The 14,899-nt window shown below is 48.2% G+C and overlaps 2 protein-coding genes across 4 annotated transcripts in view; one reads left to right on the top strand and one right to left on the bottom strand.

Moving 5' to 3' along the window:
- Positions 1-5,383, top strand: part of PRPF40B (pre-mRNA processing factor 40 homolog B) — a 33,323-nt gene extending 27,940 nt beyond the window's left edge. For 2 of the 3 annotated variants that reach the window (XM_063293721.1, XM_063293720.1), the window contains 4 exons: positions 2,653-2,755; positions 3,637-3,698; positions 4,147-4,275; positions 4,649-5,383. In XM_063293721.1, the coding sequence (XP_063149791.1) occupies positions 2,653-2,755; positions 3,637-3,698; positions 4,147-4,275; positions 4,649-4,741 (387 nt within the window). In that variant the 3' untranslated portion in view covers positions 4,742-5,383. Of the gene's footprint in view, positions 1-2,652; positions 2,756-3,636; positions 3,699-4,146; positions 4,362-4,648 lie in introns of all 3 variants that reach the window. The other variant, XR_010067222.1, reaches the window with a different exon arrangement.
- Positions 5,384-11,784: 6,401 nt separating this feature from the next.
- The window catches only part of FMNL3 (formin like 3), an 89,908-nt gene continuing 86,793 nt past the window's right edge, over positions 11,785-14,899 (bottom strand). Inside the window, exons 26-27 of the mRNA XM_063293722.1 lie at positions 14,678-14,791; positions 11,785-11,903 (exon numbers count right to left, since the gene is read on the bottom strand). Of these exons, the coding sequence (XP_063149792.1) occupies positions 14,700-14,791 (92 nt within the window). The 3' untranslated portion in view covers positions 11,785-11,903; positions 14,678-14,699. The remainder of the gene's footprint in view (positions 11,904-14,677; positions 14,792-14,899) is intronic.

The following is a 14,899-nucleotide window of genomic DNA, read 5'->3' as shown; positions in this document are numbered from 1 at the left end:
AAGCCACTGGTCCCGTGAAATGGGTGACCGGTTTGCCACCTGCCATGGACCCATCCAACTGTGTAAAGGCGATGGGTCGTTGCAAGGGGAATGTGGGTAGCTCCAGAGCCGCTACCACATCGGGGTGCATCAAACACCTGGAACACCCCGAATCAATCATAGCCCATACTTCTATGGTCTTGGATCGGGAGCCCAACTTTAACTTCACCGTGAGAATACGGTAACTGCCACTCACCGAGGTAGGCTCGCGCCCTTCTTCCACCACCTGCCCTGCGGCGCCCTTTAAAGCAGGTGGCTGCCGTTTCCCGCCGGCTGCAGTAGTTCTGTCTCCCCCTCGTCTTCGTAGAACGGCACACCGTCTCCCTCACTTTCGGCCACCACGGCTTTCTGTTTCCTCGGCAGGGAAGGGGACTTCGCCGTCGGCTTCCCCGGTCGTTCTTCACCCTTCGCCTTCGGGCACGCCGCCACTCGATGCCCCTCCTTACCACATCGCAGACACTGTCCCTTCGCATACCGCTTCTCCCGCTCCTCTTCCCAGGATCTTTGCCCGGGTTGTCCCCCGGTGCTCGGCGGGCGACTGGGTTTCAGCTCTCGCCCCGATTTCGCTGTCCTCCGCTGGGCGAACACCTCATGGGCGTGTTCAGCCCGTCCCGCGAGCTGGATCCACTCGTACAAAGTATACGGGTCGTCCCGCCCCAAGGACCAGCGCAGCACCTCTGTATTCAGGCCATCCTTGAACAGCTCGATGATGGTGGCTTGGGACCAGTCATCCACCTTTCCGGACAGCGCCTTAAACTCCAGTGCGTAATCAGCCACGGATCTCGATCCCTGCTTGAGTTCCTTCAAGGCACGCTTCGCCCTCTCTTTCGCCAAGGGATCCTCAAAGTGCTGCCTTAGAGCCCAAAGGAACTCATTGAATTTCTCCAGTTCGGGCGCTTCCGACTGGCACATCTGGACATACCAGTCTGCCGCCCTCCCTTTCAGTTTGGTAGCAATGGTGATGATCTTAGCTTTTTCCGATCGAAAAAGCGACCCCCATTCCTCCATGTATGCCTTAGCATTAGTCAGGAAAAATGAGAGTTTTGTCGGATCCCCATCGAACTTGACAGGGAAGTCTCTCAGCCCGCCCGCCGACGGGCTGCGCCCCGTTCCACTTCCCTGGCCGGCCACAGCTCAGGAGCTGGTGGCGACCGTACGGGCGGCAACGCTAATTCCACTCGGACAGCCTGTTCCCCCTCCCACGGACGTGCCGCCCTTCTCCGCTCCGGGGACTGCCCATGGGACGAAGGGGTCGAATGCCGTTGGCTTGACTCTTCCCGTGTTTCTTTCAACGAACTCAGGTCCAGACTCATCTGTTTCAGGATCGTTTCTAACAAGTCCATTTTCGACTCTAAGACCTGGATACGGTCCGGAGTGAGAGAACCCTCCTTCGGCTGCACCTGGATCACTGTAGGGGACAGTGGGTACCTCTGTCTCCAGGATGGGCCCCCCACGACCGAGACATCCCCTCGGGTTTCATCCCAGGTGACCAGCTCACCCGGGGTGGTTACGGTAGTTTTCGGTGCGGTTTTCATGCCTCCGGCTTCGCCCTCCGACCCAGAACTCGCCTCTTCCAGGATCGCTGAGAGCTCCCCCAGTTGGGGAGGTCTGTCGGGGCGCATCACGGTCGAGTCCGGTTCCCCTTCACTCGACTCCCCACTTTCCATCAGTACGATATCAGGTTCTGTCATCGCTGGCGCTCTCCCTCACAGGGTTGGACAAACTTGCCTTCTCCTGGAAAGGGGCCAGCGGAGTTTGGATCTTAAGATTCTCAGCTTTATGTAATGATTGCCCAGCCCAAATACTCAGACTCACAAGAGGTTGCTAAATGAAATCTGATTTATTAGGGAACTTAGGACAAATACAGAGAAAGCTGAGAATGAACAAAAGCGCGCCAAATACAAACTTAAACCCCTCGGTGCAAACATACCCCGCCTCCCTACCAGCAGCACCGCCTGTCCCAGGTGCTGGCAACCGTCAGAACTGCTAGCCTGGGAAAGTAACCTTGAACACAAGAGATAACCCAAATACATTCCAAAAGCACAGCCAAGAGATAAACCCCTCTCATCCTCCCGTGAACGATGAAACATGCATCCAGCTAATGACATGCGAAACGTTACGATGTATCAAAGACATTGAAACGGCGAACATGACACAGAAAGACTCAAGGGCCTGGGGGTGCAGTAGAATGAGGGGCAAGAATCCAGAGGTGCCACCTGAGACCACAGGAGGGCTCATCTCTTGCCTGGCAAGAGTAGGTAGGCTTGATCAGGATCTGCTAAACATCTCCCCAACTTTGAATTAAGGTATCTCAGCTGGGGGCTGACAGGAGTTGGAAGGAATTAGCTTGGGAAAATCTGTTCTAATGAGAAGGTTGCCTGGTGTGGTGGCAAGCTGCTATAAAGGATAAATAATGATCAGTTGATCCAAGATCTGGGATTGTGCAGTGTACTAGCACAAAAAGGCAGCAGCTTGGCCTGACCCTTTCCTGCTCCCCTCCCCTCCCTCCCTGATATCATTGATCTTCACTTATGCTTATTTTTTCTTCCTGTGGCTCTGTCCGTTCTTCCTTGGGCAGAGGCTGTCTGGTGAGTCCCCCTTTTTCTCCTACAGGGCTCAGAGTCAGGTTCAGACCATCCCCACCGAGCAGCCAAGCGCAAGAAACGAAACCATTCAGAATCAGCTGGTTCAGGGGCCTCGTCTTCACCTGACTCCGGTAAGATTTGGAGTGGGTGTGAAACCAGCCAGCCCCACGGGAAACGAGTCCTTATAGGCACGCTGGCTGTCTTTAAAGTATCTGGAAAAAAATATGAATCTTATACTGGAAAACAACCCCATAAGACGGGCAATGTTATTGCTGATAGGGGTTGCACTTTTTGTTTTTAAAAAATATATTTTTCAGCCTCTAAGGGCCACAGCAGATGATGTGGATATAGAGGAAGTTTGGTGGGGGGTGAATTTTGGGGATTCTTTTTCACATTTTGCAGAGCAGTCTTGTGGAAAGTTAAGGCATGAATGGGCATGTCAGGCTTAGCGAAGTCTTCCGTGGCTCCAGCTGTTTTTGTCCAAATGATGACAGCAGCATCGTGGTATCAGATTGCAAGCTCTGCCCTTTGGGGACATCTGTGCAACATCAGGATGGTGTTCAAAAGGGGCAGGGCCTGCAGCACTTTATTCTCACCAGACTCTCCCATTTGACACCCCACCCCCCAGACAACCCTGCTGGAGTCTTCACATACCTATTTTAACTTGTTTCCACACTCGCAAGAAATGATGGGCTGAAGTTCTTTTCACCAATACAAGTTTCAATAGTGTGTTCCTGAGTGACTCTTGGGACTGTAAAAATGAGGAAGCCCCCACAGCATGTGAGTCGCTCGCCCCTCATTCATCCACTGACTGATAGGAACTGCAAAACCACCTCTCCCACCTGGGAGTCGGTCTCCTTCCCAGGAAGTCTGTGAGATCCCTGGCTCGCTCCCCTGGAACCATTGCTGCTTCTGCTTGGTGGTGGGGCGGTGGGGGGGGCGAGGTGGTCCCAGAAGAAGGCTTGAGACGGTCCAGCTCCCCGTCCTCACACATCTCCCTGTCTTCCTGCAGAGCACAGCACCAGGCGTGCCAAGAGGCAGAAGAAGAAGAGCAAGAAGAAACGGCACAAGTCGGTGAGTAGGTGGTGGCACGAGAAGGGAGGCGAGGGGGCTGACTGCCTCAAGCCAGCCTCCCTGGAAGAAGGGAGAGTTCTCTGGCAGCTGCCTTTGCACAGGTCTCGACTCACAGAGTAGCAGGAGCAAGCCCACTGTTGGGGGGTTCAAGGGAACAGCCAGGGCTGAAGGTGCGAATGTCGACCTGTGTTCTCAGGTATCATTGCAACTGATAGCACCATCCACACTTGGCAGAGCCCGGAGCTTTGCCGCCCTTTTACCTCAGCGTTTCCATTGCTGATTTACGGTCTTTGGGGCTGACCAGCCCATTTGGGCTCCTCCGTCTTCCTTGGCTGTGCCAGGCTTGTGTCCCTAGGTGGGCCGGTCTGTTGCTGCTGCCTCGCCACTAAAAGGGCCAGTCGCCGCCTCCCCCCAGGTCCCCCCTCCCTGCAAACCGTTTCTTTTACAGAACAGCCCTGAAAGCGCAGCTGAGCACAAGACGGAGCCAGGCCGGGCGGAAGAGCGGGAGCGAGAGAAGGCGCCTCTGCGGCCGGAGGGGAGGGGCCACTCCCCTCCCCGGGGCGCTCGGAGGGAGCGGGTGAGACTTGGGGGGAAGCAGAACCCCCAGCCCAGGCATGGCTTCTCCTAACACTTTGGGATTGGGAATCAAAGACCACAAAACAGGTGGGACGATCAGTGCGGCATTTGGGAGAGGTTCTGGTTCTTTTTGTTCTTTTTTTTATGATGGTGACATGTCTGTTTTAGGACCTCCATTGACAGTTTTCATGTGCCTCCACCTCAGAATGGCAGGGAACTGCCCTCTGTTTTCAGCAGTCTTGATCGGAGGGGGCTCTAGGGAATTGCCCATCCCTGCTTTGGGATGTGGAGGATGAGAAGGGTGGGACAGAGGAAGGAAGGCTTGGATGGAAGGCTGGACAAGGGGTTCTTACCTGCCCTCTTTCTCCTGCCAGAGTGGTTGGGACACCTCAGAGAGCGAGGAGCTGAGTGAAGGAGAGCTGGAACGTCGGCGTCGGACTCTACTGCAGCAACTGGGTGACCAGTAAATAACCCCTGCCTCTTTTGAGGCACTGCCAACCCAAATGTATGAGAAGCATTCAGTCCTTGTTCCCGCGGCAACTCTGCCTTCTTTTGGCCTTGGTGGCGTCCAAGCCAAGCGTACGCACTGCTCTTGCTGGAACCCGCACATTGGGCCACAGCCTTCCTCGGTACATTCACTTGCTTCTAAGCGGGGAGCAGCTGCTCCTGCCCATTGGCAGCAGTCATCTCCAGAGACTCCACCTGTCTACACTGAGCATCAGGACAGGGAGGAAAGTACAGGTGTCCCATGTGGACCTGGAGAGCATCACCAAAATTGAAGCCTGGCTCTTGGATCCACCCAGAAGAGCAGTGGGGGAATTGCAGCTGAGCACCAGAATGAATGATGTCTGTCTCCACTCGGACTTCGCCAGGGCCACGCTAGCCCGTAGCCTCCTTGGCCTAGATCCAAAATGGCAGGAAGCAGCTAAGATACAGCATCAGCCCTGCCCAGTCTGGGTGGTGTGGAGACAGGGATGGGCTACGTGGCCTTCTGGAAGGTTGTTGCTGTGACTGGATCCTTTTCCCTGGTTGCAGTATCCCCTTGTGAGTTGAGGATTTGATGGAATTTTTAAAACAATATTTATAATAAATCTGGACTGAAAATACCATTTTGTGGCCTCCTGTAGAGAATTAGTTTGTATATGAAGTTGGTCCCAAAATGATTTTCGGAAAAAAGCTCAGAGTGTTTTCACAACCTATTGGACTGGATACTTGGTTGCCTCTAATCCCTACCATAATGGAGGACTTGAAGGTATGCTGGCACATGCAAATACCCTAAATTGGTACATGTGGCAATGCTGGGTGTATATAAAGTGAGTATGACATTCATCCATAGTAATTGTGTGAATAATCGAACTACAAATACTGATCAGTTTGCTGATTTCCACATTTTTAACTGATGGATGCCATACTGGTGTATTTATTACAGTGCACTAGTGTTTATTATGTTCACTTAGATTATTTTCACAACTTATTACTTTACAATTCCTTTTTCTTAAGCCAGCCTTTCCCCAAAAGATGTCCTCCCAATTCACTAGATTATGGCTGCCATCTCTGGTTTGGAGAAGACGATCTTAAGTAAAAGTGACTTTCAGAGCGCTTCAGACCTTTTCAAAATAGATTTAGAAATCCCAAGAAATTCAAAAACACATCCAGAGACAGGGAAAACAGGGTGGGGTGGGGGTGTTGGCTCTGGCCCTTTTAATAGCTTTCTCAAGGCGCACAGACGTGCTCCATTTAGCATCTCTGCAATGAACAACAGTGTAAGTTGGGAAAAATAGCGCAAAGGGAGCAAAAAGACACATTCACAGACAACAAATGCATAGGTGTATAGCCTTTGGTTCTGTTTTATTTTTCCCCTTTCTCCCCTTAGTAGAAATTCTGTACAGTTCAAGAGGGAGGAAGGCACTGGCTTACAATAATAATTTTCACATGTACAAAACAGTTACATCTAGCTACACAAAAGGACTACGCTGAAGTGAATATGCTGTAAACTGTCCAGAAGCAACACCGGGAATACCTGCCTGCTTGGAATTAGCGTTGCCACTAACAGGGTCAAATTTGGGAGAAGGCAGAGAGGAGAATTGGTCCCATTTGGTTTACTGGGGGAGAATATTAGTGTTTGCTCCAGAAATCAAAGTGGCAACAATCCCAGTCTTCTCCCCAGGTTTTCCACATAGCATTGAAATAGTGCCAGGTTCATTCTTATTTCTAAGGACATTTTTGCACTTGGTCGTTTTTAATGATGGTTTTCGTTTTAGGGGCTGGATCTTAAGTTCCCATGCTAGAAAAAGCAAATATTCTAAATGGCAGAACATCATGCCTGAAGCCATGATGCTTGGCCCTTGTGCCAAACAAAAAGTAAACTAGCCACTACATGTCCAATGGCCATTGATTGTAGCATGTCCTCTAGAAAATTGTGGATGCTTTTCTTTTATTGCTTGTTCTTACAACTCCACTGTTCTCTGAAGAGGACACATTTGTTGCAGACATCTCTCAGGGAGACACCCATCATCTTGTTGCCAAGTGCAGCCATCCAGATGTGTCTTGGAAGCAGAGAAGCAGGGCATAATTTGCCTTAATGGTTATCTCCAATAACTGCATACAGTACACTACCCTGAGCCCTCTGGATGAAGGAACAGCAGAAAGCTCCTGCTGTCATTTTGTAAGGAATAAACTCTGGTGTTATTACAGTTAGGACACATTGGTCATGCAAGTATGTGCATGTTCATACAAGAAATGTATGGGTTTAGGCCATCAACATTTGAGAGTATGTGTTGTGATCGCACTCACAGTGCAACTCTATGCTGGCCTACTTCAAAATTGACACTGTTGTGTTCAGGGTGATTTATCTCCCAGTGAATATGGGAAAGCAGCCTAAAAACATGCATGATGGTTTTGAGCATCGAGGTGTGAAAGAGTCCTTGGTCTCTGGATCTCCTTGCAAGCTCAGTTAAGTAGTTAAAGGAGTAACCAAGACTGAAGAAACCCTGAACCAAATAATTGCATAGATGTTGATTTTATGAGCCCTATAACTCTACCTGGGGCAGCATGCTGAAAAGGTGCCTTTATAGGAGCCACCTAGGGATAATGCTGACCCCAGACCTTTGAAAGGCTATTGCCAATTTGCTCCTGCCCCTTGTCCAAGGGCTTAAGATTACTGTAAGGCAGCCCTTCTCAGGCCTTTTGACTGATCTTGAATGCATTACTCACTTCTCAGCCTTCACCAAAACATTACCCACCGATCGTTTCAATTCAACGTTCTTGGGTTCCAGTCATGCTTTCTTCTGGCACACATTCATGAATTCGGCTGCTTGTGGTCCCCACTATCTCTTCATTGTTTAACTTACTCTTCTTGGTCAATCCTGCACACTATTCACCTCACTCAATCACATACATAGAGATCTTCGTGCTTTAACTCTTTCACTGCCTGGTCTTGGAGGGCATGTGGGCATCTGAGACAATGTTTTACTAGTTATGAGGCTTGCTTAAGTGATTGTAAACATAGAGCCATGAGCTTTTAGGAAACACCTGGATGACCACAACTGGGAATAGGATTCCACATTCTCAACCAGCAACACAATTCCTAAATGTAGTTTGCTTAGTGGGTCAGGAGCGCAAATACATAGAAACAGCACTAAGGTTAGGACAATGCTATCAGGAATAAGCAGAAAGGGTGCAGCGGTGCCACCCACTCTGGCTTATCCCGTCAACAAGAACAGGTGGAAACAGGATGCCAGCTTCCTTGGCATGTTTAGTTTTGTTCTTTGCAACAAGGCATACAGAGAAGATAACCACGGAGGCCAGGAACAGAGTTATACATTAATCAAATGATAATCATCACTTTAGGGATTTAGATACATACCCCCTTCTTTAAGCAAGTTAATGTGATTGATTTCAGTGGAGGTGTCCCTAAACCAGTGGTTTTCATATTTATAAACATTGCAGTGGATGAAGAGGTAGGGATCTTTATCAATAGCCCATAAAGATGGCTAGTCAAAATTTGCCAGGTTTAAGAGGCAGATAACATCTTTGATTGAGAGAAGCCATAGTGATTATAATGTAGCATAACCTTCTCCCCACACGCCCCATCCTGAAGTAGAGATAGCTGATACGTATTTGGCTGGTGGGAGATCATAACCATATTGCTAATTCCCCCCAAATTAGGGTGTTTTTTTTAAATATTAGAGTTCTGATTACTATGTTTAATGTTTGAGGAAAGTTTACTCCAACTCAAATTTTGATATTAAGAGGCCAGAAATAAAAGGCAAAAAAACCTTTTCCATACACTGTCACAGAAGGAATGGAATGAGGAAGTCTAACAAGTGTGGCCTTTTTAGAAGGAAGGAGGGATGGAAGGAGAGAGAGAGAGAGAAGAGGAAGGGAAGGGAATCAAGAGTTCCATTTCCATTTCATATAGTGAAGTGCCAACACTATATAATTCATTCACTTCTGTTGTGCCCTGTTCTAAACTTTGGGGGGAAGAGTCTGAATCTCATGCTAAGGCTGCAGTCCGGTGCCTCCCCGAAGTGGCCCTTCCTTTATGTGCAGACAAGCATCACAAAGTCAGACCGCTGCCTTATCATTACCCAGCACTCAGCTTTTGCAGCAGCTCTCCAGTATCGCAGAGAAAGCTATTTTTCCCAGCTTCTGACTAGAGATTACTCTAAGGGTAGGACCTGGACTTTTCACCAGTGCAAAGCATGTGCTTGCAGAGTCCCTGATTTCCCCTGAAATGCAGAGCCATCTCTTAAACTTACAGGCCTTAGGAGCAAGACTCAGATCCACAGGCAGAAATCCAACAAGAGTGCTAAACCTGCCAGAGCGCCACACTTTTGCTGGGTGCGCAGGCTTAGACTTTGTGGCCCTGAGGGCTGCATGCAGGAGATGGATGAGGGCTATAGCTATACCCACACAGCTGTCTCCACCTCGGTGCACTCAGCACAAAGTCTCCCTTCTCAGTAATCTCAGTGCAACTAAAATTGCTGGGCCGTTCAGAAGGCCCCCTTCTCCCCTTCCTAATTAACAAGAGTACAACCCATGCTCTGGTTTTCCTAGCAGGCCGAGCAACCAGAGCCCTCTCAGTTCAGAAGTACCCTCTGCACTGAGAGGACTCTGAAGAATAAGCTTTTACAATGTAAGTAAGTAAGTAAGTAAGTAAGTGAGAGAGAGAGAGAGAGAGAAAGAAAGAAAGAAAGAAAGAAAGAAAGAAAGAAAGAAAGAAAGAAAGAAAGAAAGAAAGACAGGAAAAGGCAGGCAGGCAGGCAAGATCAAGGAGGCTGGATGCATTCATGGAGGGCTGCACCAAAGGCCTTTGGAGGGCCCAATGCAGCCCATCTCCAGTTTCAGCATTTGGCACTGGATTGCTTGCAGGAACCATTTAATTCTTTGGCACAGTTTAATACAGAAAGTCTATGCAGGGGATACATTTGGTGAGATGAATGCTCTATAGCTTCAGGTGCACCTGATCCAATGGACCTCTTGTGTGATTGATCAGGACATCATAGCTGTTTCATAATCCCAATTATCTTCCCCGTTTTATGGGGGCAGCATCATACTGGGGCGATCTGGTTTGCAAATGGTCTTGTGTGAAGCTAAAATCATAGTCCATATATGTCGAACATAGTCCATATACATCCATAAGATGAGAATAGTAAGAGATCCCTTCTAGATGAGGCTTCAGAAGCAGAGACAGCTTCATAATAGTAGAGTGGAGCCATCTAAAAATCTCTTTGGCGGATTAAGCTTTGTATCAACTTTCCCCAACCTGGATTTATTTATTTGGATGCCCTCCAAATAAATTAGCCACACTGACTCTAACGAAAGGGTGGTCCAACACATCTGGATGGCACCAAGTTGAAAAAGACTGGTCTATTTAAGCATCTTTAACCCTACTTACTTCCTAACTGTAAAAAGTGCCATAAAACACAAAAGGAGTCAGGTTGGTTCTCTGAATTAAAAGCAGTTGAAGAACCTAATCATTGTCAAATGGCTTTATCCTAAGCTGTAATACCTCAAAATCTTTGGTTAGAGGATACGCTTTCAGGCAAGTTAAGAGAAGCTAAAGCAAGACTTGATTGTCTCAAAGCATCACGGCTGAAACGGTAAGCCGTGATGTCAGTTTCCAACATCAGCATAACAATTATTGCAAATGTATGTTGAGTTAGAGATGGTTCCAACCTGTAGTGATACGAGACAGCTGACTATGGATAACCTTAAAGGTGGAGGAGTGGGAGATAAATGGGTTCAATTCCTTGGCTCATACAATATTCATAAACAGTTCAAGATTCAGTGGCTACATTTGCATAAATTGCTAAGTTGATTAACCTTCACCTCAGCTAGGGTTTTTCTGTGGCTTAGAGAGCTATGCGATCCTATCCCATAGTTTCTGGTTCAACATATTATGCAAACCCAGAAAATAGGTTAATTCAGTAACCAGGTTGAATCAATCCAGCCATGAGGTAATATTTATAGACAAGTTCTTCAGTGCAGGATTTCCTGAAATTATGAGGAATTCCATTTCAAAAAGGCTTACACCAAAGAAGTTCAGTGAATTTTGCCCATTGTTTTTTCTTTGATGGTGGGGAATGATGCCATTTTCATACTTAATTTATCCTTCATTAATGAATTAAAAACAGTCTCCATCTCATTCATGAATCAAAATGCCTTAAGCCAAATTCATCAAGGATAACGTTCACACGTAACTTAATTTCTGCTTATGTTGATGGCTTCAAGCGTAATAGGCATTGTTTGATTTCTTTTGGAGAATATTTGGTCCACCAAGTGTAAAAAAGAACTGAGTAGAACATGCCACATACAAATAGGAAGCAGAATTTGATCCTTTGTAAAATAGTAAGCCTTTCTAAAGAACTGAGATAGCCTGTAACCTACCCAGGATTTTTCTTGAGATCCCCAAGGGTTGGCTCATCACAGTCATTTCCCTGCTGTGTCAACAGTTACTTTTGTGCAGTTGAGACATGAGACTTTGGTCTGATGATGTTTTCCCTTTGGAAGAAAGGTTCCAGTGGTTTTCCAAGGCCACCAAGGCCTAGCTTTTAAACTCCCTAGTGCCAGCTCACAGCCTGTTCTGAGAAAACCACACAATTGCAGAAGACTGCCCCTGAAAAAAACAAATGCTTTCCCACAAGACCTGATCTGTATACAAAGGCCTACTACCAGAGATTGTTTTTTCCCTGCTGCAACACATCAGGGCCTAGCAATGATAGTGCTCATTGTCTCCATCCATTAAAGACAAGTTGAAAGGTCAAAGTGCAATTCTGGTCTGGATGCTTGAAGCTTGAGGCGCCAGAGGAGGGTGTCAGGATCCTGCTGGCCCAGGGCCCTTCTCAAAAGCCAGAACAGTCTCATCTGTCCGAGCTGACTCAGTGAGGGGCAGCAGGAGCAAAGGACTGGTAGGAAGGATTGTGTATGTACAGATTAAAAAATACATCTTAAATTATAAGAGAGTAAGAATAATACTGTCGCAGGAAGGCACTTCTTAAATGTCCCTTGGATCCTTCAGTTGAAAGTCTCTGAAAGAATGGAAGTTGCTTCTTTGGCAAAAAAGAACAAGGTCTGGGCCACCGGAGTGCAGCATTCGCCAGTTGGAAAGGCAGGGCATGTAGGGATCTACAAGAGAAAAACAAATGTCAGGAAGGGAGCAGAGCATCCCCAGGGAGTCCATGAACAAGGGAGGGCTACTGACAGCATCTGAAATTAGTTCATTTAGCTGCCACGTGGGGTGGAAGAAGGCAGAGGACAAAACCCACTGCTTAAGTCCCCAGAGGACCTTTCACAACCCACCAAGGCTACACTCCTCTAGCCCCCAAGGAAGCATTTTGCTTTACAGAAAGCATACAAGAGACAACACTTTCCCCTTACAGCAGTGCTTCTCAACCTTGGCAACTTTAACGTGTGTGGACTTCAACTCCCAGAATTCCCCAGCCAGCATGCTGGCTGGGGGATTCTGGGAGTTGAAGTCCACACATCTTAAAGTTGCCAAGGTTAAGAAACACTGCCTTACAGTATAGGTGTCTTCCTCTGTCTAAAAAGGAGACAGGACTTCCACCTTCCTCCACCAGAAGGAGCTAGTGAGCAAAATATCAATTGGGGATGGGCAACTGCCAAGGCTATCAATTCACTTTCTGCCCCAAGTGCAAATGTTTGGTTGCTGGTATCCCACGTAGGCAGCAAAGCAGAAATTAGGCTCCAGGACTTCAGAGAGCTGTGTCTTCTTACCCACTGCTGTGAATGAACTGAGGGGGAACTAGAGGCAAATGGTTCTTGCTGCTATGGAGGCAATAAGAGCAAAAATTAGGCCAAATCAAGGCAAGAGAGGAGAAGGGAAGCTATTTTGTATCCACACAAGACATTCCAGGAGTCCATAAATACTGGAAAAAGATTGCCCACTGGGCCTCATTTGCTGGATTGTGACAATCTGAAAAGAATCCTGAAAAGGAGCCCAGAATTATCTCCCTTCCTGTTGCAGACCCTGAAGGAGAAAAAGGGCAACTTACCTACGGCCAACTCCTAAGCTCACGGCAAGATCTGAAGTGCAGATTTGCTTGGATGTTCATAATCATCATACTTATTAGGAATGCAGACCCAGCCCACTAGCCCCCTAAGATCTCACGCTGAGGAGGGCCCCTCCCATCAGCTATGACCTGAAATCCTTTAAGGGACTCCATTTCCCTCTTTTCAGGGAGACTCTGGCATGCTTAACTTTTTCTGCTTTGGGCCCACTTTGCATGGCCAGTCCTTACATGGAAAAAGACAATATTCTGGAGAGGTTCCTTCAGAAATCAGAAGCATTTTTCTGCCTCTTTTGATTCAAAAGCAGGCTCAGCCAAAAGATGACTCAGCAGGTGGTCTGGAAGATCAGTGGATGCATTAACTATGCCAGTCATAAGCCAGGACATTGATCATTCTAGTTTCAGCTCCTCTTTCTCCAAAACACATCCTGAGACTACAATCCTTTACTCAGTTTTCTGGGAGCGAACTGCTCTGACTCAAAGGGACTCAATTAGACAGGACTAAGGATTGCTTTCCTCCTCTTCTTCCTTTTCCATTCAAAACAAGTCTTGGGAGCTGGGTGGCAGAAGAGGGAACGCAAATGCTTCCCTTCTCCCCTCCAACAGCCTGCAGTATTTCTATGGGGGTGTCAAAGGCCAGAGCGTTTCATCCCTTCCCTGCCATCTGGTTCACCTTGTACTAACCTGTTCCTTTGGCTACAAGGGCAGCACTTAATTGTGCGGCTGCATCGAGGAGAAATACGAGTTTAAGCCTGATAAGTGCCCACAGCATCCAGGACTCAGCCAAGGGCTAGAATCCCAAAGGTAAAGCTGAAAGCTAGAAAATCACAGCAAATTCTTCAACTTAGTCACCCCAGCCCACTCTTTTTCATCACGTCAGGAGGATATTTTGTCCCAGGGGAGTACTTAAAACACACAGATCCTGTATCTGCACTCTGAACTGATGCAGTCTAACTTCAGCAAAACAATGCCATTTGCACACTTTGGCCTCAAGTTGAAGTCCAGCAGAATCTGGGCTTGGGGACAGTATTGTGATGGCTTTCTTGATTATGCACTGAGCAGATGCCATTTCCATCCCCAATGAGTATTTCAGCAGCAGCAGTGAACCAGCCCCCCAACCCGCTCCCCCTCCCCCCTGAATCAAGGGTGGATTTAGTAAGCTACTATACTGCATTAGTGTGATAAGGTGATCCTGGGAACAGGCTAAAGACTGAAACATGCAATCAGAAGAGGATGTCCGTGGTAACCTTGCCATGCCACCCATGCAGGAGTAAGATACAGGATGATCCGTCTGAGTCCATGCAGGGATTCTCAACAGCGAAGAGGAAGGGGGCATCAGCCATTGTTTTTAGAAGGGCTTGGTTCTTCTTTTAAAGTTGTTGTTATTTAGCATTTCCTTTCAAAACTGCCTGCCAGCTAGCAGGCCAAAAAACCTGAAAATGAGTAATTATGAAAAACAATGCACTGGTCTGACCCAACGCAAAAGGGGAAATGGAATCCTTTTTCATAAGGAATGGGGGCGGGGAGGCATTCTGGCAAGGGCAGGGCATCGTGCGGGGAGGTGGCAAAGCCATCCCTGCTAAAGTCCCCCCTTCTCTTGCTCAGTCTCCAGTTTGCTCAGGGGCACGGAGGGCAGAACCGCTCCCACCGGCATCGGCTGCTGTCAGGATTTCTCAGCAATGCTGCCAATTCCACAGTGTGATTCTGTTCCTGGGGGGTGTCTGGGGGCAGGAGAAGATCGAGGGGGTGGAGTTGAGAAGCCCTGAGCTCATGGGAGGAGACGGCAAGGCGTGCAAGAAGGGTTCTCAGGCTCCGCGGGGGAAAGGGAGCCGCATGCAGGAGAGGGCGCAACTGACATGCCAGAGCGGGTACCTTCGATGGGGGGCGAGTGGAGCTAACAGTTGGGCTCCTCGTGGTGAGACGGCTCGCAGAAAAAGCGAGAGCCCCGCTTCGCTGTGCGGGCAGTGAAGGGGACGCTCTTCAACACTGTGGGATGGGAGGGGATGGATGGACAGAGACACACAGACATCAGCTTGTTCGAGATGCAGTGCACGGCTTACTACAGCAACTGTCTGTAATGGCACTCAGAGATAT

Source organism: Candoia aspera, chromosome 2, assembly GCF_035149785.1.
Source record: "Candoia aspera isolate rCanAsp1 chromosome 2, rCanAsp1.hap2, whole genome shotgun sequence".
Lineage (NCBI taxonomy): Eukaryota > Metazoa > Chordata > Lepidosauria > Squamata > Boidae > Candoia > Candoia aspera.
The sequence above is the reverse complement of the archived record's forward strand: the minus strand, read 5'-3'. Positions and strand labels throughout refer to the sequence as shown.